This window comes from Microcaecilia unicolor, chromosome 1 (assembly GCF_901765095.1).
Source record: "Microcaecilia unicolor chromosome 1, aMicUni1.1, whole genome shotgun sequence".
In the NCBI taxonomy this organism is placed as follows: Eukaryota; Metazoa; Chordata; class Amphibia; order Gymnophiona; family Siphonopidae; genus Microcaecilia; species Microcaecilia unicolor.
In genome coordinates, this window is record NC_044031.1 from 124,468,944 (window position 1) to 124,496,082 (window position 27,139).

Consider the following 27,139-nt stretch of genomic DNA (forward strand, 5'->3'; position numbering starts at 1 on the left):
AAAACAACACTGCTGCCTCAGCACAACACAAAAAAAAAAACCTGAAAAAAACAACAACACTCAGCAAAGGCTGACCCCCCTACAACCACATTTACATTTCACCAACAGAAAGACCCCCCTCCACAAACCTCCATGACAGACAAAACCACACACACACAATACAACAGAAAAACACCCTCAAAGCCACACACCAATCCAACCCACTTTGCCAGCACAGCACATCCCACAACCCCCAAGCAAAAAACAAAACAAAAAAAGACACACATCAACAACCTGCACACACACCACACCCTCACACACTCACACACACAAAATAACTCTGTGACACATACACACACACACATAAAAAAAGCCACATGCTAGCGCCCGTTTTATTGGTTTCGGAAACGGGCCTTTTTTTTACTAGTTCTTCTATAAGCCTGGCCCACACAGGTTGGATATAGCCCAGAAAAAGTCTGCCTAAGCCACTCAGACCCAACAGAATTATGGTCCTAGAACAATGGCTCCTCAGGATCCCTTGCCATAGAACCAACTTCCTGTGACAAAGGAGGAGGCAGTCCTCAATCTCATAGAGGGTAGAACATGATCCTCAACTAGGCCCAAGGAAATAATTGTGATCTGCTGACCAAATGGCGGCCATTTTTGATATGACGTCTAAGTTGGATTTGGGATGTTTTGCGCTAAATGTTCCAAATCCAAATAGGAATTTTTGAAAGAGCAAAAATTATCTTTTTTTCAAAAATGGTAATTTCTTTGATGTTTTTGTGCTCAGTACATTTATATTTTTGTTTTTTTGAAAAAAAAATAAACATCTAAATAATGTGAGCAAGTGCAAAGTGATGCAGGTGGGAAAGAGGAACCTGAACTACAGCCACGTCATGCAAGGTTCTATGTTAGGAGTCAGCGACCAAGAAAGGGATCTTACCGAATGGCCATGTCTTTTTTAGGGGCTTTTTAACCACAGCAGTAAAAAGGGCACTGGAACAAGGCAATAATGTCCTCTGCTGCTGCCTCAGGGCCCTTTTTACCGCAGATTAGTAAAAGGACCCCAAGATAGGCATATAGGAGAGTGGGAAAGGAGAGCAAATTGCAGGTAGCACAGCACATATTGTGCAATGACTGGCACTTGTGCAGTTAGCATGGGATCACTTTGTGCCTCCTCAATATAAGGTTCTAAGTATATTCACACTAATTGCAACAGAGTACCGTCACTAATGGACATTTTAACATGGAAACCAAATAAGCACATGCTGGGAATGTCCTCTAATAGTTGCCACATTAGATTTGCACTTACCACATGTTATGTTTTTGCATTAAGGCATGGTCACTGCAAAATCTAAGGCATTTTAGTAAAATGGCCCCATAGAGTTTTTTTTTCCTATTTAGATTTTCATTCTACCTTGCTTAATTACACAATTTTGCTTATCAGCATTGCAACTCTCAAACCTTCAATTCACTTTTTTTGTAGCCTTCCAAGTAGTAGATTGTTCGATACCTTCCTTTCATTCCTTTTACACAGAAATATCAATCAGCAGGCATTTTGCACAAGCTGCACATCTGGCTGAAAGATACAGAAATCTATCCCATGGGACTGACAAATGATTTGCCTGCTGGACTTTCCTGCTAATTGTTTTCATATGTAGAATGCAAGGTTATATAGACTACAAAGAAAAATTACAACCAAGATAAACACAAGGAAGGAAGGAATATCAGCTGCTGAAATGTCACTCTCCAATCTTTTTGGGACTACTCTGAAGTAAAGATTTGACATGTAACCCCCCCCCCCCAAAAAAAAAAAAAAAAAACAACGAAAAACCTACAAGTAAGGTTTAACTCACAACAGGCAGGATAGTAATGGCCTCATTATGTAATTTCCAAATATTCTGCAAAATTATCTCCATGACCAAACTGTATTGTCCTTTTTTTTTTTTAGTGAAGAGCATTAGCATGTATTTAGTTCATTTATTATTATTATTATTATTATTATTTGTAGTATTTGTATCCCACATTTTCCCATCAATTTGCAGGCTCAATGTGGCTTACACTATGCCGTAATGGCGATCGCCATTTCCAGGTTGAGAATTACAAATGTTATTGCATTAAGACACATACATACATGGTAACGTAGAGTACATTATGGTATTGCATAGAGGTTCCTGAGTGATAGAGTGAGTTATAACATAAGTTAGATAATCGACTATAAGGTAAAAACAAATTAAAAAAAAGGACGTATGAAAGTAATATAGGGGTCCTTTTACTAAGGCACACTAACGTATTTAGCGAGTGCTAACAATTAGTGCACACTAGGGGCTCTGTTTACTAAGCTATGCTACAGGCAAGCTAGTGTTTTTAGTGTGTGATAAAAATTATTGTGTGCTAATGCTAAAGACACCCATAGGAATATATGGGTGATTCTAGCACTAGCACGTGCTAATTTTTAGCGCATGCTAAAAACACTAGCATACCTTAGTAAATAGGGCCCTAAATGCTAACAAGTCCATTTGATACCTATGGGGTTCTTAGTATTTAGCACGTTCTAATCATTAGTACACACTAACAGCATGCCTTAGTAAAAGTACCCCATAATGCATGAAAACTTCCTTTTTTGTGTGTTAACAAGTACTAAATATTTTTTAAAATTAGCAAACAAGTTTTAAGTAAACCATAAAAATTGGGAAAAAAGCACTCACACAAAAAAAAAATGAACCAATAGATTTTCCATTTGGATAATTTTGCTTTTACTCTTCAGTTGGAATGCTCTTCCACAAGAGGTGGTGGAGAGGAAAACGGTAATGGAATTCAAACATGCGTGGGATAAACATAAAGGAATCCTGTTCTGAGGGAATGGATCCTCAGAAGCTTAGCTGAGCTTAGGTGGCAGAGTCGGTGGTGGGAGGCGGGGCTGGTGGTTGGGAGGCGAGGATATTGCTGGGCAGACTTATACGGTCTGTCCCAGAGCCGGTGGTTGGGAGGCAGGGATAGTGCTGGGCAGACTTATACGGTCTGTGCCCTGAAAATGACAGATACAAATCAAGGTAAGGTATACACAAAAAGTAGCACATATGAGTTTATCTTGTTGGGCAGACTGGATGGACCATGCAGGTCTTTTTCTGCCGTCATCTACTATGTTAGTACATAGTTTGCATGATGACACTTAGGGGTGCTTTAGTAAAACATGGTAAAAAATGGCCTGCTGTTGTGTGGGAGCGTGTTTTTGGCACATGCTGGGCCATTTTTTACAGTGGCTGGGAAAAAAAGGCTTTTTTTAATGGAGCAGTAAATGGCTATGTGCTAAAATGAAAAGTAGCATGCGTCTATTTACTGCCTGAGCCCTTAACGCCACCCATTGACCTAGCGGCAAGGGCTCACAAGCTATACACGTGGTACTCAGCCAACGTGAGCCAATGTGGGTGTGCTGCCGATTACCACTGGGAATGCCCTCCACAATAGAAAATAGAAAAATATTTTCTACAGCGGTAAACAACATGCACCAACTTCAAAATTACTGCTGGATGGGCACGCTAATGGGGGTAATGTCGATTTGGCGCGTGCTATATGTGCAGTAGCTCTACTTCCTAGGAGCCCTTTTACAAAGCTGTGACAAAAAGTGGCCCTTAGCATGTCCTTACTTGGGTCTTTCCCGCATACTACGGCAACTTCTTGCCACAGCCAGGAAATGGACGACTTTCCATTTTCCAATCTAATGGCCATGTGTCAAGGTTGTCATTAGCACACAGCCATAGACATAAATTAGTGTGTGAGCCTTTACCACCAACTATTTTTATAGGTGGTAAGGGCTCACACGCTAATCAAGCATTAATCAGTTAGTGTGCTTACTGCAGCTTAATAAAAGGACCCCTAAGTTTTAATGTTTTCTACTGTCCTCTCAGATCCTATTGTGCTGTTTTACTAAAGTGTGTTAAATTTTGCAGTTACCATTGCATAACACAGGAATTTAACACACTGTAGCTATAAAACTAATGCAGCAAATATTGGGTGAGTGGCCAACATTTTTTTATACAGGAGCCATGTTAACATTGACATTAGCTCTTGGTACTCTGGTTGAAAGCACAGAGGAACTTACCCCGGGATTCTATGTATTGTGCTGAGATTTCCTCACAGATATAACTTGATTAGTTAACAAGCTACACTGATAATTGGATGTTAACAAGCAATTATCAGCACTAATTGGCATTAATTTGAATTTACGTACACTACTTGCTAAGCGTATTCTGTAATGTGGTACGCATAAATTCTAAGTCGTAAAGTTGAAAAGTGTGCATGGTTATGGGCGTGGAATGGGCGGGTCATGGGTGTTTTTAAAATCTATGAGCATTGTTATAGAATACACCCTCCTCGTGCCTAATTTAGGTGTCAGGATTTACACAAGAATTTAGTTGTCATAATTGACCGTGACTACATTTATTTATTTATTTGTAACATTTTTATCCCACATTTTCCCACCTATTTGTAGGCTCAATGTGGCTTACAAAGTGCCGGAGAGATGTTTGCAGACTCCGGAGTAAACAAATACAAGGTGATGTTGTGATAGGATAAGGTTCATGTGGTAGGACCACATAAAGGAATCATACAACAGGAGAGTTGTGTGATGACCATTACGAACTTTAGTGTTGTTGTGTCGCAGAGATCAGGCATTTACGTTGGGTCGGTAGGGTATGTCTTTTTAAACAGGTGGGTCTTAAGTGTTTTTCTGATGTGTAAGTGGTCGTATGTATTTGGAAATGCATTCCACAGTTGTGCGCTGATGTAGGAAAAATTGGATGCGTAAGTTGATTTGTATTTGAGTCCTTTGCAGCTTGGGTAATGGAGATTTAGGTACGTTCATGTTGATTCGGATTTGTTTCTAGTTCGTAGGTCGATCAAGTCTGTCATGTATCCCGGTGCTTCACCATAGATAATTTTGTGAACCATAGTGCAGATTTTGAAGGTAATGTGTTCTTTGATTGGGAGTCAGTGTAGTTTTTTGCGAAGGGGTTTTGCGCTTTCAAATCGTGTTTTTCCGAAGATGAGTCTTGCTGCCGTGTTTTGAGCAGTCTGAAGTTTCTTTGCATCCCACATAAATTCCATTGCAGTAGTCTACATGGCTTAGTACCAATGATTGTATCAGGTTGCGAAATGTTTCCCTCGGGAACAATTGTTTCATGCATTTGAGTTTCCACATTGAGTAGAACATTTTCTTTGTTGTGGATTTTACTTGGCTCTCTAGTGTTATGTTGTGGTCCAATGTAACACCGAGGATTTTCAGGTTGTCTGAGACAGGGAGGGTGTGGTCTGGGGTGTTGATAGTTGTGGGATTGTCCGTGGCGCGTTGGGATGAAAGGATGAGACAGTGAGTTTTTTCTTTGTTGAGTTTTAATTGAAATGCATTTGCCCAAGAGTCCATGGTATTCAAGCCGATCTTGACTTCGTTAGCGATTTCTGTCAGTGTGGATCTGTAAGGGATGTATATAGTGCATCATCTGCATAGATGAAAGGGTTAAGGCCTTGGTTGGATAAGGTCTTGGTTAGTGGGGTCATCATTAGATTGAAGAGGATCGGCGATAGCGGTGATCCTTGAGGTACTCCGCAGTCTGTGGACCAATGTTCGGCATATTCTATACTAGCCGTTAAGCCCGTTAAAACGGGCGAGTATTGGTCTGTTCTATTTTCACATCTAATTCCCTCCCTCCCTCCCAGGATCCTTCTTCTCTCCATTGGTTAGCCTTGCCCAGCTCGCTGCAGCGGCTCCGCCCAGGGATATCACGCTTCTCTCTGATGTTTAGCTTCGCCCAGCTTGCCGCAGTGGCTCCGCCCAGTAACATCAGGCATGTTGTGGCGCGCACTCGCGCCACCACCTTGGACCCCCCCGGTGTCAATCCCCCCTCTTTCCGCCATCAACGTGTTACCTCCCATGAGTCCTGTCGTCAGTTTGCCTCCATCGCTCCGTCCGTTTCTCTCTCAGTTCCGCCCCCTCCTTCCCTCCCTCCTCTTCTGATTTCCATGCCCATGTCCAAGACCTGCTCCCTATTGGGCTGTATTGCTGGTGGAGGCGGGGCTTGGACTCTATCAACGTTCGGTCTCTACTGCGCATTTGCAGGTGAGTCGGTCATGTCTCATTTATATAGATTGATACCATGTAGAAATTTAAAACTATGTTATAAAATTTAGGTGTATTTTAGAGAATTTTTTACATGCAGAATTGTCTGGTGCCAAATATAGAATCCAACCCTTACTGCATTCCATTTAGGAGGCAGTGAGTGGTCCCATGTTAACAGCATGTTAGTCGATTAGCTTGCAGTAAGTGCAGTGTATTAAGGGGCCCTTTTACAAAGTGGCGATAAGCCCAACGCGGGTTTACCACTCGCTAAAAGGGAAGTACCGCTGGGCTACTGCAGCAGCCCGGCAGTAGTTCCCACCCCCCGTGCATGCCATTTCCGGGGTAGCATGGGAGCCCTTACCTCCAACTCAATGGCTGGCAGTAAGTGCTCCCCCTCAAAATGGACACACGGCAAGTGCTTCACTTCCCACATGGCCAGTTCTTCAAAAAAAAAAAAAGACCTGCCTTTTACCTGCGGCGGTAAAACAGGTCCTCAGCACGCGTCAAAAACCCGCACCGATGCCAGCGTAGGCCTCCTTTTGCTGCAGCTTCATAAAAGGACCACTAATTGAACTAAAACTAAACTCTTCATGCCCTTTCTCCACCCATGCCCTGCCTAGTTACACCTTTTACACAAAATGCCATTAATGTGCACCTCAGAACACAGTAATCACAAAACTACTGCAAAAGTTACCATGTTAGCTGTCACCATGTGCTAAACTGCCTATTAACAGTCATGCACTTTAGTAAAAGGGCCCCTATATGTGAACTTAGTCATCATACTCTGGTCCTTTTTAACTAAATGAGTTTTGCACAAGTACAACCTGTAAATCAGATGCATTTAGCAAGATAAATCATTAAAAAAAAAGAAAAAAATATTACAGATTATCCACAGTAAGGAAAACACAGTTTAATAGCACTCTCTTTACCCAATCACTGACTTACCAAGCAACTAATGTCCTTGAGCTAGAAAGCTGACAAGTTTTATTTTCTGGATTTATAATCATGGGATGCAGCAGGAGTTGAGCATCGACTGTCACTACTGGTCTTGCTCTGTACGTAAAAATAAAATAGATTCTTAAAACTCACAGCAGACGTTTGACAGTTGAATTAAAAGACATGGACATCTTTTATTTTAAGTTCTAATATTTTATTGTATTTTAACATAAGACACATGCATGTAGTACAGTAACCACACAATAAAGGTGACTGCATAAGACAAAGAAAGAAATCTTGGGTCACAAGAATAGTTATATAGAACAGAAACTGTTCACAAGTGCATATATGTCAGTAATCGCTTACATATTGTTAAGAGTCTTATTTATAGAACTGCCTCCTGGATACACAGGCACTGAAAAAATGTGGGCAAATGATTTTAAAGTAAAATTGCCACAATGACACGGTTTTCATACTTTGTTTTACACAAACAGTATGGGCTTCCTCGGCATAGCTAGAATTCTCATCATAAGCCTTTAACAAATGCTGGTTATGTAATACTAAAACAGGTACTCTATTCCATATGATATTTTATTCAAAAGATATATCCCAGTTCTGTCCACAAATATAGGAACATATGTGTGCCCTCCTATACCTCAAGGCTCCAATTACCTTTGAAGATGTAATTTGGAAACTGATGGCTCTCCTGAGGGGGTTAACCAACAAGGAGGCCAAATTAGTGGATATTCTAATAGTGGTGGCTACTAAGGAAATAATAAATAATGCCAACTTATACTTATGGTGGGGTCAAATCTGCCATACTTACAAATACGGGACTGTCGCAGTTGGGAAAAAAGGTTGGCTCCCTCAACATCATAAAGTGTAGGCAATTCTATAAATGGGTGCTTATAAATGATCTAGAGACAGGAATAACTTAGTGAGGTAATTAAATTTGCTGATGACACATATTTATTCAAAGTTATTAAATTGCAAGAGGACTGTGAAAAATTACAAGAGGACCTTATGAGACTGGGAGACTGGGCAACTGGGCATCCAAATGGCAGATGACGTTTAATGTGAGCAAATGCAAAGTGATGCATGTGGGAAAGAGGAACCTGAACTATAGCTACATGATGCAAGGCTCCACATAAGGAGTCAGCGACCAGGAAAGGGATCTAGATGTCATCATTGATGATATATTGAAACCCTCTGCTCAGTGTGCAGTGGCAGCAGTTAAGAAAGCAAATAGAATGTTAGGTATTATTAGGAAAAGAATGGAAAACAAAAATTAGGACGTTATAATACCTTTGTATCGCTTCATAATATTGTGTGCAATTCTGGTCACTGTATCTCAAAAAAGATATAGTGGAATTAGAAAAGGTACAGAGAAGGGCGACAAAAATTATAAAGGGGATGGGATGACTTCTCAATGAGGAAAGGCTGAAATGGTTAGGGCTCTTCAGCTTGGAGAAAAGATGGCTGAGGGGACATATGATAGAGGTCTATAAAATAATGAGTGGAGTGGAATGGGTAGAGGTGAATCGTTTGTTTACTCTTCTCAAAAATACTACGACTAGGGGGCATGCGATGAAGCTACAAAGTAGTAAATTTAAAATGAATCAGAGAAAATATTTCTTCACTCAACGTGTAATTAAACTCTGGAATTTGTTGCCTGAGAATGTAGTAAAAGAAGTTAGCTTAGCGGAGTTTTAAAAAGGTTTGGATAGTTTCTGAACGCAAAGTACAATGGACAGATCAAATTCCCTCTACAGCTGCTAGAATGGTCATGTACATTTTCAGTGTATTTTAAACAATATGAGTTCTATTTACTAAGCTTTATTATGGCCAGAGTATGAGTGAAAAAACCCTGTTGCTACAAGATGGCAAGGGAAGCAAGTGCCACCCCATATAATTGCCATGCTACCCCTTTGCCACCCCAACCAGAACCAGAACCTCTAGGCTGGTCTGATTAGGGTTGTAGCTCTGATGTCAGTAATGGTATCACCGAGTCACACAGCAGCTCCTTCAACATTACAGAGATGAGGAGGCCAATTCAAAACTGCACTTTGAACCATGGGACACCATCTAAGAAGTCCTATGCAGTTCAAACTGTGCAGTTTGGCTCCATACAGGAGCCCCATGATCCATAGAACAGGTCTGATTTGCACGTTTTTGCCCATATAAGATGGAAGAAGCTGCTGTGTGGTTCCAGAGGAGGGGAAGGGCAGCAGAAACCAGATGAGAATTGAGAGAGGGGAGCAGATGGTTCATGAAACCTGGTAAGGCGAAGGGGGAGGAGAACAGAACAGGATGGGACTCAGGGAAGGGAAGCAGAATCTTGGGAGGGAAAGCAGAAACTGGATGGGACCTAGGGGAGGGAGGAAGGGGAACAGAGCAGAAGAATTGGAAAAACTGAGACTTGGAGGGGCATAATCGAACAGGGCGCCCAAGTTTTCCTGAGGGCATCCTCACAGGACGTCCTCGTGAAGGGGCGGGGAAACCCATATTATCGAAACAAGATGGGCGTCCATCTTTTGTTTCGATAATACGGTCGAGGACACCCAAATCTTAACATTTAGGTCGACCTTAGACATGGTTGTCCTTAGAGATGGTCATCCCCAGTTTTCAGCGATAATGGAAACTGAGGACGCCCATCTCAGAAATGACCAAATCCAAGCCATTTGGTCGTGGGAGGAGCCAGCATTCGTAGTCCACTGGTCCCCCTGACATACCAGGACACCAACCGGGCACCCAAGGGGGCACTGCAGTGGACTTCAGAAAAAGGTCCCAGGTGCATAGCTCCCTTATCTTGGGTGGTGAGCCCCCCAAACCCCCAACTGTACACCACTACCATAGCCCTAAGGGGTGAAGGGGGGCACCTAAATGTTGGTACAGTGGGTTTGTGGTGGGTTTTGAAGGGCTCATATTTACCACCACAAGTGTAACAGGTAGAGGGGATGGGCCTGGGTCCGCCTGACTGAAGTGCACTGCACCCACTAAAACTGCTCCAGGGAGCTGCACACTGCTGTCAGGGAGCTGGGTATGACATTTGAGGCTGGCATAGAGGCTGGCAAAATATGTTTAAAGTTTTTTTTGAGGGTGGGAGGGGGTTAGTGACCACTTGGTGAGTAAGGAGAGGTCATTCCTGATTCCCTCTGGTGGTCATCTGGTCAGTTCGGCCACCTTTTTGAGGCTTGGTCATAAGAAAAAATGGACCAAGTAAAGTCGGCCAAGTGCTCGTCAGGGACGCCCTTCTTTTTTCCATTATCGACTGAGGACACCCATGTGTTAAGCACGTCCCAGTTCCGCCTTCGCTATGCTTCCGACATGCCCCTGGGAACTTTGGTCATCCCTGCGATGGCAAGCAGTTGAGGACGCCCAAAATCGGCTTTCGATTATGCTGATTTGGGCAAACCTGGGAGAAGGACGCCCATCTTCCGATTTGTGTCGAAAGATGGGCGCCCTTCTCTTTCGAAAATAAGCCTGTTGGTGATTCAGAGGGAGGAGAGTGTGTGCTGCTTCTGAGGTGATGATCATAATTTGAATATTTTTGAATGGTGAGTTGAAGGGGGCACAAGCTTCATAGTTAAAGAATATGGAGTTTGTCATACAAACTGGAGCTTTAGGGTTTATATTGAGATTCTGACCAATCCTGTAGAATCTAGACTCCACTTTCACATAGAGGCTTAGGCAGAAGTGCATTTTTGAGGGGGGGGGGGGGGGGTAGGATCCAAGAGGTGGACTTGGGGGGACCACACTGTTCTTCTCTCTTCTCACCCACATATTGGCAGCACTAAATCCTACCTTTGCTGGCGGGGATGCCTAAGCCTTTGAACTGAAGTGGTCTACTACTTGACCCCATCCTGTGCTGCCTGAGCAACAAAGAAATCATTAACGTACTTGAACCACCAATGCTGGCACTTCCAAGAATGATCAGATCAACTGAGCATGCGCAGAAGTGCTGGCGTTGGCAGCTGAAGCACGCCCTGACTTTCTCTACTGAGGTAGCAAGGGAGGGGGCTTGGGCAGTAGACCACTCCAGTTGGCAGGGCTTGAGCATCCCCATTAGCCATTCCATGGGTGCTACAATTTTGGAGGGAGCCTGAGCCCAAAGTGAGGGGGTTCCAGGCTCCCGAAGCAACATAGGCATTCTCTGGGGTGTTTCTTTATGTATAGAAGACCATGGTGTCCATAAGGGAAAGAGGGGTATGAAGTATAGAAATGTTGTTTTAGCTTGCTCCCCCATATCTAGCTTGCCCCCCTGTTGGTACCCCAAATATTCTGTCTAGAGACCCCACTGTATATAGATATATTAACCGTAACTAGCACACATTATTTCATTATAATGCATGAAAATTTGGCCTTGAGTGCATTAAAAAATGAACTCAGAAAATACATACAAAGCAGCTCATTTTTATGCAAAATGAATAATGCAATTAGTATTATCTTTCCATGAACAATACAGCTTGTGAAGTTTAACCTCACCTACAGAGGCGGTGTTAATTACTCTTCCTGGGAACCCTATACTCACAGAAAGTAACAAAGGAGATGATGTTTAGGGAACCCACCATACCTCCCAATCCATTTGCAATGTAAAGCTCCCACTCCTGATCCATTAGTAATGTACCCTACCCCTAGATCCATTAGTAGTGAAGCACCACTCAGTCCTCTCCTGCAACCACAATTCATAGTTCCCCCCCCCCCCCCCCCCCGCACCCATCAAACCCTGATTCGTCACTTATTTGGCAGCCTGACTGCCCAGGGGTAGTAAAAAAATACTAAAGCTAGAGGCTGAGGCCATCTTTTTCAGTGAGGGAGCCACCAGGGCCAGAGCACTGTGTGATCATTGCCACCACAGTACCTACCAAGAAGGCTCCTGGCTAGGTGCTGGTAGATAACTCTTACCATGTGGCCATGCAGCGGGGAGCACGTCCTTAAAAGGACAGACTAAAGAGGCTAGGGCTCTTCAGCTTGGTGAAGAGATGGCTAAGGGGAGATATGATAGAGGTCTATAAAATACTGAGTGGCATGGAGCAAGTAGACATGAATCGCTTGTTTACTCTTTCCAAAAATACTAGAACTAGGGGGCACGCAATGAAACTACTAAGTAATAAATTTAAAACAAATCAGAGAAAATATTTCTTTGTTTAATGTTAAATTAAACTCTGGAATTTGTTGCCAGAGAATGTGGTAAAAGCAGTTAGCTTAGCAGGGTTTAAAAAAGGTTTGGATCATTTCCTAAAAGAAAAGTCCATAAGCCATTATTATGGACTTGGGAAAATCCACTGCTTAGGAAAAGCAGCATAAAATCTGTTTTACTGTTTTGGGATTGCCAGGTACTTGTGATCTGGATTGGCCACTGTTGGAACAGGACATGGGGCTTGACGGATCTTCAGTCTTATGTTCTTACCTAAGGAGTGGCAGCAGCCAGGGCTGGAAGTTGAGGGTATACATAAGCCCAGAGGGTTAGCCAGTGAATCTGACAGAATCAGATCTCTGCAAGAATATCAAGCTGGCTATATGTCTTGTAGCTATGCAGATGACATTACAGTATTATTACCAGCTTTATAGTATTATTACAGCTTTACAGAAACTAATGAAATAGTTTCTAAACAGATTTCTGTTTGTATTGATTTATTGGAGAATTGATTTATTGGAGAATTGATATGTTCTCACCATTTAAAATTGAATAAAGAAAAAACTAAGGGGCCCTTTTACAAAGTGGCAGTAGAACTACCGCTGCTTTGATGAACACCGATCTGGCACTACCGTTGGCTCACTACAGGAGCTGGCGTTAATGCTGCCCACAGTGCGCACCATTTCCGGTGAGGTTACCCGGTGGTAATCGGGCAATGCTGCCTGCTTCCCAGTTACCGCCAGGATAGCACAGGAGCCCCTATCGCCTCCTAAATCATGGCTACAAGTCAAGTGTTTACTTAATGCACAGCCATTTCCTTTTTTTGGCTTTTTACCCGTTGCAGTAAAAGGGGCCTCAGCATGTGGCAAATCTACGTGCTGATGCTACTGCAGGGCACCTACGTTTTTAATGACTGGTAAAATCTCTAACATTTGAAACGACATAAGTACATAAGTAATGCCACACTGGGAAAAGACCAAGGGTCCATCGAGCCCAGCATCCTGTCCACGACAGCAGCCGATCCAGGCCAAGGGCACCTGGCAAGCTTCCCAAATGTACAAACATTCTATACATCTTATTCCTGGAATTGTGGATTTTTCCCAAGTCCATTTAGTAGTGGTTTATGGAAACCGTCTAACCCCTTTTTAAACTCTGCTAAGCTAACCTTCTTCACCATGTTCTCTGGCAATGAATTCCAGAGTTTAATTATGCGTTGGGTGAAGAAACATTTTCTTTGATTTGTTTTAAATTTACTACACTGTAGTTTCATCGCAAGCCCCCAAGTCCTAGTATTTTTGGAAAGCGTGAACAGACGCTTCACATCCTCCTGTTCCATTCCACTCATTATTTTATATATCTCTATCATGTCTCTCCTCAGCCGTCTTTTCTCCAAGCTGAAAAGCCCTAACCTCCTTAGTCTTTCTTCATAGGGAAGTCATCCCATCCCCGCTATCATTTTTGTCGCCCTTTGCTGCACCTTTTTCAATTCTACTATATGTTTCTTGAGATGCGGCGACCAGAATTGAACACAATACTCAAGGTGCAGTCGCACCATGGAGCGATATAACAGCATTATAACATCTTCACACCTGCTTTCCATACCTTTCCTAATAATACCCAACATTCTATTCGCTTTCCTAGCCGCAGCAGCACACTGAGCAGAAGGTTTCAGTGTATTATTGGCGACGACACCCAGATCCCTTTCTTGGTCCGTAACTCCTAACGTGGAACCTTGCATGACATAGCTATAATTCGGGTTCTTTTTTCCCACATGCATCACCTTGCACTTGCTCACATTAAACGTCATCTGCCATTTAGCCGCCCAGTCTCCCAGATTCGTAAGGTTCTTTTGTAATTTTTCACAATCCTGTCGCGAGTTAACGTCTTTGAATAACTTTGTGTTATCAGCAAATGTAATTACCTCGCTAGTTACTCCCATCTCTAAATCATTTATAAATATATTAAAAAGCAGCGGTCCTAGCACAGACCCCAGAGGAACCCCACTAACTACCCTTCTCCATTGTGAAAACTTCCCATTTAACCCCACTCTCTGTTTCCTATCCTTCAACCAGTTTTTAATCCACAATAGGACATTTGTTCCTATCCCATGACCCTCCAATTTCCTCTTTAGCCTTTCATGAGGTATCTTGTCAAACGCCTTTTGAAAATCCAGATACACAACATCTTAAAGTTGAGTAATCCTAATTTTAAATTTGAAATGAATTTGAAGATCTTAGGAGTTATGATTTCTACTTCGTTTCCTAAGATGTATACAAATGCATTAATAAAGAAAAGTTCTTTCTCATGAAGAAATTGCAGAAAGTCAGAAATACACTGACATCTTCAGTATTAAAACTTGTAGTTGAAAGCCTAATCCTAATACTGTAACATTAATTTACTAGGCTGCCTGAAATTCTTGCTAATAAAAAAACTGCAGACAGTACAAAATATGGCAGCCAGATTAATATTTTCAGTACACGCAAATGAGCAGGCCACTCCTTTGTTAACAAAATTACACTGGCTAGCTGTGTGATGATTTTTAAAATTTTATACAGGAATGCTCCTTCTTATATTTTGGAATTGATAGGTTTCCCTAATCCAGACAGGCTAGGGATATCTAGGAATCCTTTATTGTTACAATATCCAAGTGGGAAGAATGTATGTTTGAAATCTGTATTTTCTACTTTTTTTTTTTAACTGCTAAGGTTTAGAATATGCTACCTGTTCAACTAAGAACTATGACAAGTTCAGGAAATCTTTATCATGTTGATATAAGATTTACTGTATTTTGTAACTCTCCAAGAATTGTTGGATTGTTGTTTGGATATCTTAGTACTGTAATCTGTGTAGAACTTGATGGTTATTGTGAACTGTAAGAATAAATTGTAACTGTAATTGTATGATCACATTATTCCAAAAACCTCTGTTTCAAGACAGACATGAGGCCGAGCTTTGCTAACCAGTCTATTGAGGTAAATACTTCCCCTACTCCTCTGTTTTTAAAGAGGCACCTGAAAACTGTAACCCCGGAGAGAAGGGGGCAAATTGAATCTTGTTTACTAGAAAAAACCTAGAGTGGAGAAATAGCCCAGCAGTTAGAGTACCAGGGTTGACAGCTAGGGAAGTCTGGTTCAAATTCTGCTGCTGCTCCTTGTGATCTTGGGCAAGTCACTTACTGCTGGATTTTATACACTGCGCCTTAATTTCTGAGCAGAAATCAAAGCATACTCTATAACAGTGTGCATAACTTAGGGTTCCTTTTACTAAGCTGTGTAGGCGCCTACATGCGCTCAACAAGCGCCAATTCAGAACTACTGCCCAGCTACCACATGGCCTGGGTGGTAATTTCATTTTATATATATATTTTATTTTATGGTGTGCGGCGATAACTGGGTGGTAATTGGCATTGTACGAGCGCTGATGATTACTGCCCAGTTAACGCGTGAGACCTCACCACTAAGTGAATGGGTGGCGGTAATGTCTCAGGCCCAAAATGGACGTGTGCCAATTTTCATTTTGACGCATGTCCATTTTCAGCCAAAATAAGGCTCTAATTACTGACCCATCTCCCTCCTTTCTTTTCTCTCCAAATTACTTGAGCATGCTGTTCACCGCCGCTGCCTTGATTTTCTCTCCTCACATGCTATTCTTGACCCACTACAATCTGGTTTTCGCCCTCTCCACTCAACCGAAACTGCGCTTACTAAAGTCTCCAATGACCTATTACTGGCTAAATCCAGAGGTCAATATTCCATCCTCATTCTTCTTGATCTTTCCGCTGCTTTTGACACTGTCGATCACAGCATACTTCTCGATACCCTGTCCTCACTTGGATTCCAGGGCTCTGTCCTTTCCTGGTTCTCTTCCTACCTCTCCCTCCGCACCTTTAGTGTTCACTCTGGTGGATCCTCTTCTACTTCTATCCCTCTGCCTGTCGGCGTACCTCAGGGTTCTGTTCTTGGTCCCCTCCTCTTTTCTATCTACACTTCTTCCCTTGGTTCATTAATCTCATCCCATGGCTTTTCCTACCACCTCTATGCTGATGACTCCCAAATCTACCTTTCTACCCCTGATATCTCAGCTTGCATCCAAACCAAAGTTTCAGCGTGCTTGTCTGACATTGCTGTCTGGATGTCTCAACGCCACCTGAAATTAAATATGACCAAAACCGAGCTTCTCATTTCCCCCCCCAAACCCACCTCCCCGCTCCCCCCGTTTTCTATTTCTGTTGATGGCTCTCTCATTCTCCCTGTCTCCTCAGCTCGAAACCTTGGGGTCATCTTTGACTCTTCTCTCTCCTTCTCTGCTCATATCCAGCAGATTGCCAAGACCTGTCGTTTCTTTCTTTACAACATCCGTAAAATCCGCCCCTTTCTTTCCGAGCACTCTACCAAAACCCTCATCCACACCCTTGTCACCTCTCGCTTAGACTACTGCAATCTGCTTCTTGCTGGCCTCCCACTTAGTCACCTCTCCCCTCTCCAATCGGTTCAAAACTCTGCTGCCCGTCTCATCTTCCGCCAGGGTCGCTTTACTCATACTACCCCTCTCCTCAAGACCCTTCACTGGCTCCCTATCCGTTTTCGCATCCTGTTCAAACTTCTTCTACTAACCTATAAATGTACTCACTCTGCTGCTCCCCAGTATCTCTCCACACTCGTCCTTCCCTACACCCCTTCCCGTGCACTCCGCTCCATGGATAAATCCTTCTTAGCTGTTCCCTTCTCCACTACTGCCAACTCCAGACTTCGCGTCTTCTGTCTCGCTGCACCCTATGCCTGGAATAAACTTCCTGAGCCCCTACGTCTTGCCCCATCCTTGGCCACCTTTAAATCTAGACTAAAAGCCCACCTCTTTAACATTGCTTTTGACTCGTAACCACTTGTAACCACTCGCCTCCACCTAACCTCCTCTCTTCCTTCCCGTTCACATTAATTGATTTGATTTGCTTACTTTATTTATTTTTTGTCTATTAGATTGTAAGCTCTTTGAGCAGGGACTGTCTTTCTTCTATGTTTGTGCAGCGCTGCGTATGCCTTGTGGCGCTATAGAAATGCTAAATAGTAGTAGTAGTAGTAGTAGTAAAAATAGACCTGTGCGCATCCGATACACGTATCTACACAAGTGGAGGCCGCTTTTCGGTGCACCCTAGCAAAAGGACCCCTAAGTTGGTTAACTAGGTAATCAAAGCGATCAGATAGATGTTAACAAGCAATTATCAGCACTAATTGACATTAATTAAGATTTACGTGAACTCACTAAGCGTATTCTGTAACATGATGCGTGTAAATTCTAAGTCATGTGGAGGATGCATAATCGAACTGGGCGCCCAAGTTTTCATGAGGCTGGCATTTGAGGCTGGCATAGAGGCTGGCAAAAAAGTATATTTAAAGATTTTTTTTGAGGGTGGGAGGGGGTTAGTGACCAGTGGGGGAGTAAGGTGAGGTGATCCCCGATTCCCTTCCATGGTCATCTGGTCAGTTCGGGCACCTTTTTGATTCTTGGTCGTGAAAACAAATGGACCAAGTAAAGTCGCCCAAGTGTTCATCAGGGACGCCCTTCTTTTTTCCTTTATCGGCCGAGGACGCCCATCTCTTAAGCACGCCTCAGTCCCACCTTCGCTACACTGCCGACATGCCCCCGTGAATTTTGGTCATCCCCGTGACAGAAAGCAGTTGAGGGCACCCAAAATCGGCTTTTGATTATGCCAATTTGGGCAACTCTGGGGGAAGGACGCCCATCTCCCGATTTGTGGCGGAAGATGGGTGCCCTTCTTTTTCGAAAATGCCCCTGTTAGTTGAAAAGGGGCATGGGAGTCTCTAAAATATATGTGTGCTGTTATAGAATACATCTGCCCTGCATCTAATTTAGGCATTGGGATTTACGCCATGTAAAATGTGGCATAAATGGCCACGACTAAATTTGGTCATGTGGAGAGGCACGCAGCATACCATATGGAAATTTAAGCCTATTCTATAAAATTTGGGTGTAATTTATAGAATACGCCTAGGCATATTTTTTCCGTGTTGAATTTTCAGGTGCCATATATAGAATTTAGCCCTTAATTCTTTATTGCCTCAGGTAAAAGCTTAGATTATAAACTCTCTGAGGACAGGGAAATACCTAGTGTACCTGAATATAACTCACCTTGAGCTACTACTGAAAAGGGTGTGAGCTAAATATAAATAAATCCCATGAGAGGAATTTATATTGCTGTGCCCAGACAGATCAGCAGTAATCTACTCTCTCCTTAAGGAGCTATATCCACTGTTCAAGAGGGGAATGCGACCCAAATGTCCCTACAGATGTACGTTTGACAGACTGAGCCCTGGTTCCCTTATTCTGATATAACGTGTGCCCAGTTGACCTGAATATTTTGGGGCAGAGACCTGATCCCATACCCCTTATAGAAGATAAGTTGGAACACAGAACTGTTGCTAAAACCTATATGCAGTGTAATTTACAGTGTCTCCTATACCCCATAGCCCAACTAGAATGGTTAAAGGACTATATAAGTGCTAAATGCTGAAGCCCAGTTTGTGAGTGATTTCCTGTTTTTTTCCCATTGATTTAAGAGGTGTGTCCACTGGAAACGAGCGTATTGTTTATTTGATGCCCCTGTGATTGAACCAATCTGGCATATCTGGACTGCTGCTCATCCACCCTAGTCTTCCACAAACACTGTAACATACTTCATTGAATATCAGCAATTGAAATTAGTATTTATGTATTCCCTGTATGAGACAAACAGAATAAAATCTCTCTGCCTGTTTGGTCACTTATATAGCTCCTGAATTTTACAGAATAAAAACCAAAAGCAACAGTAAATTTGACACAAATCGCAAGATGTGCGTCCTTCTCCTAGGGTCACCCAAATCGGCATAATTGAAAGTCGATTTTGGGCGTCCTCAACTGCGGGGATGACCAAAGTTCCCGGGGGCATGTCGGAAGCATAGCTAAGGAGGGACTGGGGCATGCTTAACACATGGGCATCCTCGGCCGATAATGGAAAAAAGAAGGGCGTCCCTGACGAGCACTTGGTCGACTTTACTTGGTCCATTTTTTCTTGCGGCAAAGCCTCAAAAAGGTGCCCGAACTGACCAGATGACCACCAGAAGGAATTGGGGATCACCTCCCCTTACTCCCCCAGTGGTCACTAACCCCCTCCCACCCTCAAACAAAAACCTTTTAAAATATTTTTTGCCAGCCTCTATGCCAGACTCAAATGTCATACCCAGCTCCCTGACAGCAGTATGTAGGTCTCTAGAGCAGTTTTAGTGGGTGCAGTGCACTTCAGGCAGGTGGACCCAGGCCCACCCCCCCCCACCTGTTACACTTGTGGTGGTAAATGTGAGCCCTTCAAAACCCACCACAAACCCATTGTACCCACATGCAGGTGCCCCCTTCACCCCTTAGGCCTATGCTAGTGTTGTACAGTTGTGGGGAGTGGGTTTGGGGGGGGGGTTGGGGGGCTCAGCACCCAAGGTAAGGGAACTATGCACCTGGGAGCAATTTGTGAAGTCCACTGCAGTGCCCCCTTGGGTGCCCAGTTGGTGTCCTGGTATGTCAGGGGGACCAGTGCACTATGAATGCTGGCTCCTCTCACGACCAAATGGCTTGGATTTGGTCATTTCTGAGATGGGCATCCTTGGTTTCCATTATCGCTGAAAACCAGGGACGACCATCTCTAAGGCTGACCATCTCTAAGGTCAACCTAAATGTTGAGATTTGGGCGTCCCCGCCCATATTATTGAAACGAAAGATGGCCGCCCATCTTGTTTCGATACTACGGGTTTCCCCGCCCCTTTGCGAGGACGTCCTGCGAGGATGCCCTCAGGAAAACTTGGGCACCCCGTTCGATTATGCCCCTCTTTGTGTTTCTTAAAAATTATTTTTATGCAGATGGTATTATGTAGTATGTTCCTTATGCAGTATCATCTAGTTATTATGCTACAGACTTGGCCCCTTGTTTCTAAGCAGTTACTGCTTGGTTGGCTAGTCATGACTTGGCACTTAATGTGGCTAAATTTGAGACACTGTTTGCAGGGACTCTGAAAAGGTATGGTCAGAGGCTACAGTGATGTATTTAGATATCAAAATGGATTGAGTATGAGGCCTGACTATGTTAACTCTGTTGTATGGTCTGCATTCTTTAAGATGTGTACCTTGTAGCAGTTGACTCTTCTTCTAGATCAGAGTTCCATACTGTTTTATAGTCTATTTTCTCACATTTGGATTATTGTGATATTGTACTGATAGGTTTACAATCAATGACTTTGAAGACTCCACAAATGATTCAAAATTTAGTTGCAGAATAACTTTGAGCAAAAATAGGTTAGTTCATATTATTCAGTGTCTTTTTGAGTTATATTGGTTACTCTGGTCTAAGGTAATTCTATTTAAATTGTTGCATAGGTTGCTAACCTTGCTTTTGCAACATAATGGGCTTATTTTTCTTTTTAAATAGGTATTTGACATAACAATACAGGTATATCAATTACGTAGAAAATCACATCCCAATCTCCAGCAAAAAAATTAAAAAGAAAATCTCAAAGTTTACAAATAAACAGAAAGAGGAAAAACTGGAAATTTTAAAACTAAAATTAGACTCAATCTATATCAGGAGGCATAGAGCAGGGCTGCCGAGAGGGAAGCGGGGGGGGGGGGGGGGGGGGGAGCAAAATTCCCCAGGCCCAGGCCTCCAAGGGGGGCCCAGCGCTGGGGTCTCTCTCTCTCTCCTGCTCCTGAAGGGACCGGGTCCTGATAGGAGCAGGAGAGAGAAAGCTCCGGCACCGGGCCACCCTTGAAGGCTTGGGAGGACCTGGAGCTTCCTCCAGCTCTGCTCTTCTGCCCATTGCTGACCGACTGCTTTTCCTCTCAGGCGCGCATGCTCGGTTTTGAAATCAAGCATGCCCTGAGAGGAAAAGCAGCCGCAGGGGCAGGCAGTCAGCACTGGAGGAAGACTTCTTCTAGTAGGGCTTTGGGATGCCCCCCAGCCAAGGTATTTCAATTTGATCCTGTTGCGGCAGCGATCGGTGTGTGTGTGAGTGGGGAGGGCGCAGCGATCAGGGGACGGCAACGATCTGAGGGGGTGTGGCAGCAGACGATGACTGGGGGGGGGGGGGCGGTAGCGGCCCTGCCCCGGGTCCGGTTCAGTCTCTCAGCGGCCCTGGCATAGAGAAGAAATACACAGTTATGCTAGTTCCTAAAAACAAGATAAAAGATGGCAAATGCTTTGGTACTCAGGAGCACTGGTAGGCTTCTTATTATTAAGGGTTTAATTGCTCTGGGTCAAAGACACTATATCGGGTGCCTCAATAATTAACTACACATTTACATGACTAACATGAGAGGCCCCAAGAAAGCAGCCTTATAGTTCTACTCAATCTATTTCAATACCATCTACAAAACAGGCAGTTAAACATATTATCTGTCCTAGAACCTTCTTAGTCCTTGCTCCTGGGATCTGGAATTCTTTATTAGATGATTTAAGGTCTATGTCAGATTTGCCTTTTTGCAAACAGGTTAAGGCTTTTTTTTCGTTTCTGGTGTGTTTCGTTCTACTAATTTTAATTGAATTCTGTTGTGATTATTGTGGGCTTTTGTGTATTTTGGGGGGATGAATATTATGGGCTTGTTTTACAAAGGTGCGGTAGTGATTACCACGTCCTGAATGCGATGAAGCCCATTCAATTCCTATGGGCTTCATTGCATTCGGCATGCCGCTAATTGCTAACATGGCTTTGTAAAAGGCAACCTATTTGCTTGTGGATTTTGGTGTTAAAATTATTTTTATTTTTACTTATCAAGATGCACAGAACCTTGGGGTGTGCATAGTTAATTCTCTAAAATGAATAATTAAACAAACATAAACAATCTCTCATTAACATAGAAGAGTTTTCAATAACTTGTTTGAGAATATATATGAAAATTAGTTGCAAAATGTAACAGATGTGAACAAATCTTAAAAAGATATTTTTCATAGCTGCCTACCTGTAGACTACTGCTTTGCCAGCTCCAAATGCACCTACTATTAAATCTGGAAGGAAAACAACATTAAAAGCATTTAGCTTTTCAGCAGAGATAAAAATAAGCGTTTCTTAATTTAGGTACTGTAGGACATGAATAAACTTGCAAGTCTGCTTCATCTGTTGAACAAGCAATAATATATGACAGGGTATGAGCTGAAAACTTCTGATGCATGTACAAAGTATATTAGGCACCTGGGAATTGTGCTGAAATCCTGTAGCACTGTTACAGAAAGTGCAATAACACTGCAGAATCAAATATATGGATTTTATTTTCAACCACTTCTTTTTAAGACTGTTGCAGTCAAATTCAGTGGCAGAGAACAGTGGCGCACACAGAGGTTGGTCCTAGATGCAATGCTGCTTAATTTTTTAAATATAACGCTACATAAACCAGGGGCTACAAAGCAACTAAATATGTCTCTCAAAAATGTGTGTGAAAGGATAGGCCCTTAGAGAAATAACTCACTTGTATAGAAGTCAGTTTTATGTAAACCATTTGTGTGGGTGGATACATTTATCATTCATTGAGCACCCTCCAACTATAAATGTGACAAACCATTATCCCCCGGATTCTATATAGCGTGACTGAAATTGCATATGCAAATCTGGTCATATTTTGGATTTGTGCATGCAAGTTAATTACTTAACAAGCCGATCAGCACCGACAACTGACAAGCAATTTTGATGCTAATTGGCATTAAATAGAATTTACACACAAAATTTCCTAGGCATATTCTGTAAAGTGGTGCATGTAAATTCTAATGTGCGCTGCCAAAAAGGGGGCATGGCCATGGGCATGGAATGGGCGGACCGTGGGCATTCTGAAAATCTATGCAGAAGGTTATAGAATGCACTTGCTGCATGCCTAACTTAGGTGCCATTATTTACACCAAGTTTTACGTGGCGTAAATCAATGGACCTAGAATTAGGCACAAGCATAGCCACTAGGTGTATTCTATAAACTGGCTAGGCATATTATATAAACCATATCTAAATCTAGGAGCGGTTTACAGAATTTGCCTGGGCAGAAATCTTTTCAGGCACCATATATAGAATCTAGTCCTATATAGGTAAGTTATTTCTCTGAGGGCCTTTCCTACTTTCACAGATATTTTTGAGAGACATATTTAGTGACTTTTTAGTCCCTGGTTTTCGTGGAATTATATTACAATTTTACCGGAGGTGTTGGGATTATTTTGCATACTCTATTTTTTAATAAGTCATATGCATATTGCATACTGTAAGATCTGCAAAACGATTGTCCTTTCCTACTAAGAACTACAGTAAGGTAAACCCACCATATGGAATAGAAAAATTGAGAAACTGAGGAGTAACCTAAAAGTTTGAGGAATGGTCAAGTGTTTGGCAACTAAAATTGAATGCATGCATTTAGAGTGCTGACATCCAAAATAGCTATCTATACATTACAGACAGCAGATAAAGACCAGTATGGTCCAACCAGTTGTGAGGATCACCTCCTCTATGCCTTTGTTTAGGGTTATACTTTCTGCTTTGTGCAGGTTACTCCCCTCTGTGCCTTTCTGCCCTTTTCATTTGTAAAGTGTTATCAGGCATGCACAGTGCTGTACAGTCGCACTAAAGACACATTCCGAGCTACAAAGAATTTATAATCTATTCATGACAAACATACATAGCAAACATGAGATTCAAGAATGTGTTACAGAAAAGGGGTCAAGATTAAAAAAATAAAAAGCATGCTCCAAAAAGTGAGTTTTTATTTTGAATTTGAATAAAACCAGAGAGGGAACATGACACAACTTAGAAAGTACTCTCTAGGCAAAGGGCACAGCAAGGTTGATAGAGCAGAGGCAGAAGTTAACAATGGAGAAAAACAGCAAAAATAAGAGAGACCAGATGAACGGAATTCAGAAGGAAGAGTGTGGCGGAGAGAAGTAATGAAGAGCTGCAGAGTGAATGCTTTTGTAGGCAATAGACATTAGAGCTGTTCATAATGAACAATGAGGGAAATATCAGTATACTAATTTTAGGGTGATCATAGCAGATGATCTCAAACCAGCAAGGCAGTACAACACAGCTGTGACGACAGCCCAAAGAATGCTAACAAGATTCCATAGGACTGGAATGGATGTGGTCCCTCTTCACATAAATAGGAACAGAGTAGAAGTGGGGAGCTTCAGGCCAATACGCCTCACTTTGGTGTGTGGAAAAGTAATGGAGATGCTGCTGAAGGAAAGGAATAGTGAACTTCTTGAAATCCAGTGACTTGCAAGATCCAAGACAACATGGTTTTACCAATGGAAAATTGTGCCAAATAAACTGATTGATTTCTTTGATTGCATAACTGCTGAACTGGATCGAGGATGTAGATGTTGAGTACTTGGATTTCAACAGAAAAAGGAGAAGAAAAACCCACACGTGCAACAAAAGCAATGGATATGAAAGCGAGGACTGTGCAAAAAAGTATCTCAGGAAGCCTTTAATATCAACAGCTAAAAAATGACCCGACACAGCCGTGTTTCAGCACAAAGGACTGCATCAGGGGTCTATCTGATCTACATACAAAAGCAAGATAACTGTAAACAATTTTTATTGAACAAGGAAATAAAGTACAAAATTCAAACAGAAACACGTGTTGTTCAATGTTTTACAATTCCACGTGTAACCCAAACTTCCCACCGCCCACCCCACCCTGCACATTCAACATATTTCAAAATTGTAAAGATTATAAATCTTTGACTGGATCAAAAAAAAAACCAGCAAACAATTAAACGCTAGTTTAAGTAAAAATATCAAACGGTTATATAATGATGAACATGCAGCAATACTCCATTTATATCTGCTTTACTGAATCACACCCCATCCCACCCTACCGTAACCATAACTATAAGTTATTACAGAGATGACCTGTTGTTTGGATGCTTATAACTCCAAGTCATTATTGGACTGGTAACATCTACTTTCCTAACCCCTTCTCCACCCCACCCTGACAGAGAATCCCCAAACAACCCTTGTGTCTGACTATTTGTCTTAAGAAACACCTGGGAACCTATTTAATACAGCACTTCTTGCATTATGGGAAATATTTTGCAGATAACTATTCCAGATAGAGATGAAGGCCCTTCTTCTCTTTGGGGAAGTCTGAGCTGTCCGTGCTTCCCAGAGAATTAATGGAATCTGTTTCTCCAATACCAAAAAGAGGGAGGTTCTTCTTGCATCCAATACTTAAGTATACATTTTTCCCCAATGCATAAGCTTTACAAAGTAGGAGACGAGTTTTTGTCAGATATCCCATAAGCCTCCCATTTATTTAATAAGACCAAAAGCAAGATAAATAACAAATTAAATGAATTGAATAAACAATAGTGACATACATAAAAAATTTGCATTGTAAACATTCATAAGTTTAAAACAATTGTAACATTAATCTAATTGTATAAAAAGAAATAAAATAACAAGCAGATGAAAATGAGATGAGAATAAAATAAACACATGATGATGGATGAATGATAGTCATAAAAAATGCGTTATCGATTAAAAAAAATAAATCATGTGCTTACAAATTTATGATATAAACTATATTAGAAAAGTTTTGTAAAAATGTAATAATTGTATGCAAACACTAATACACACTGAGGGGCATAATCGAACAAAAACGTCTATCTCCATGGGCGTTTATCTCCGAGAACGGGTCCGTGAAGGGGCGGACCGAACCGTATTTTGGAAAAAAATAGACGTCCATGTTTTATTCGACAATTTGTGAGCTGGGCGTTTTTGCTTTTCAGCGATAATGGCATTTGTTCGTGGGAGGGGCCAGGATTTGTTGTGCACTGGTCCCCCTCACATGCCAGGACACCAACCGGGCACCCTAGGGGGCACTTTTACAAAAACAAAAAAAAAGGTAAAAGAGCTCCCAGGTGCATAGCACCCTTACCTTGTGTGTTGAGCCCCCCAAATCCCCCTCAAAACCCACTGCCCACACGTCTACACCATTACTATAGCCCTAAGGGGTGAAGGGGGACACCTACATGTGGGTACAGTGGGTTTGGGGGGGTTGGACGACTAAGCATTAAGCAGCACAATTGTAACAGGTAGGGGGGATGGGCCTGGGTCCACCTGCCTGAAGTCCACTGCACCCCCTAACAACTGCTCCAGGGACCTGCATACTGCTGCCAGGGAGGTGGGTATGACATTTGAGGGTGAAAATAAAAAGTTGTGAAACATCATTTTTTGTGGTGGGAGGGGGTTAGTGACCACTGGGGGAGTCAGGGGAGGTCATCCCTGATTCCCTCTGGTGGTAATCTGGTCATTTAGGGCACTTTTTGGGGCCTTATTTGTGAAAAAACAGGGTCCAGAAAAAGTGCCCTAAATTCTAGCTACAAACGCATACTTTTTTTCCATTATCGGCGAAAGGCGCCCATCTCTGTTCGGGTGATAGCCATGCCCCAGTCCCGCCTTCACCACACCTCCGACACGCCCCCGTCAACTTTGTACACTTCCGCGATGGAGTGCAGTTGAAAACGTCCAAGTTCAGCTTTCGATTATACCGTGTTATTCGTTTTTGTGAGATAAACGTCCATCTCCCGATTTAGGTCGGAACTTGGGCGTTTTGTCTCGTTCGATTATAAGCAGGACTGTATCATTACCTTAATTAAATCTGTATTTAAAATATATGTACCTCTTGTGTTGTGGCTAATAGCTTAACAAAGAGTGTGTCTCTTCTCAAAAAAAAAGATAAAACTGAACGTTTAAAAATATGTCATAACTTAGCAAATTTTGAAAAATTAAAGTGCAATCTTGTGCGATAGGTTGTTATGAACACAATGTGTTTTACACAATATTCTATGATGAAATGAATGAATAAGTCTAGATGTTACGCTTTAAAATTGGTCAACTATGAAACATATGTGACAGTGCATCGATGAAGGAATTCATAATGGAGTGCTCTGTAAAAAACTA

At 42.3% G+C, this 27,139-nt stretch overlaps 1 protein-coding gene across 2 annotated transcripts in view; it reads right to left on the reverse strand.

The window, feature by feature from the left end:
* The window catches only part of ITGA8 (integrin subunit alpha 8), a 521,482-nt gene that overhangs the window by 202,145 nt on the left and 292,198 nt on the right, over positions 1–27,139 (reverse strand). For both annotated transcript variants that reach the window (XR_003941853.1, XM_030199982.1), the window contains exons 14-15: positions 22,164–22,209; positions 7,043–7,150 (exon numbers count right to left, since the gene is read on the reverse strand). Coding sequence is in view for 1 of the 2 variants with exons in the window: in XM_030199982.1 (XP_030055842.1) it covers positions 7,043–7,150; positions 22,164–22,209 (154 nt within the window). In the remaining variant the exon portion in view is untranslated. The remainder of the gene's footprint in view (positions 1–7,042; positions 7,151–22,163; positions 22,210–27,139) is intronic.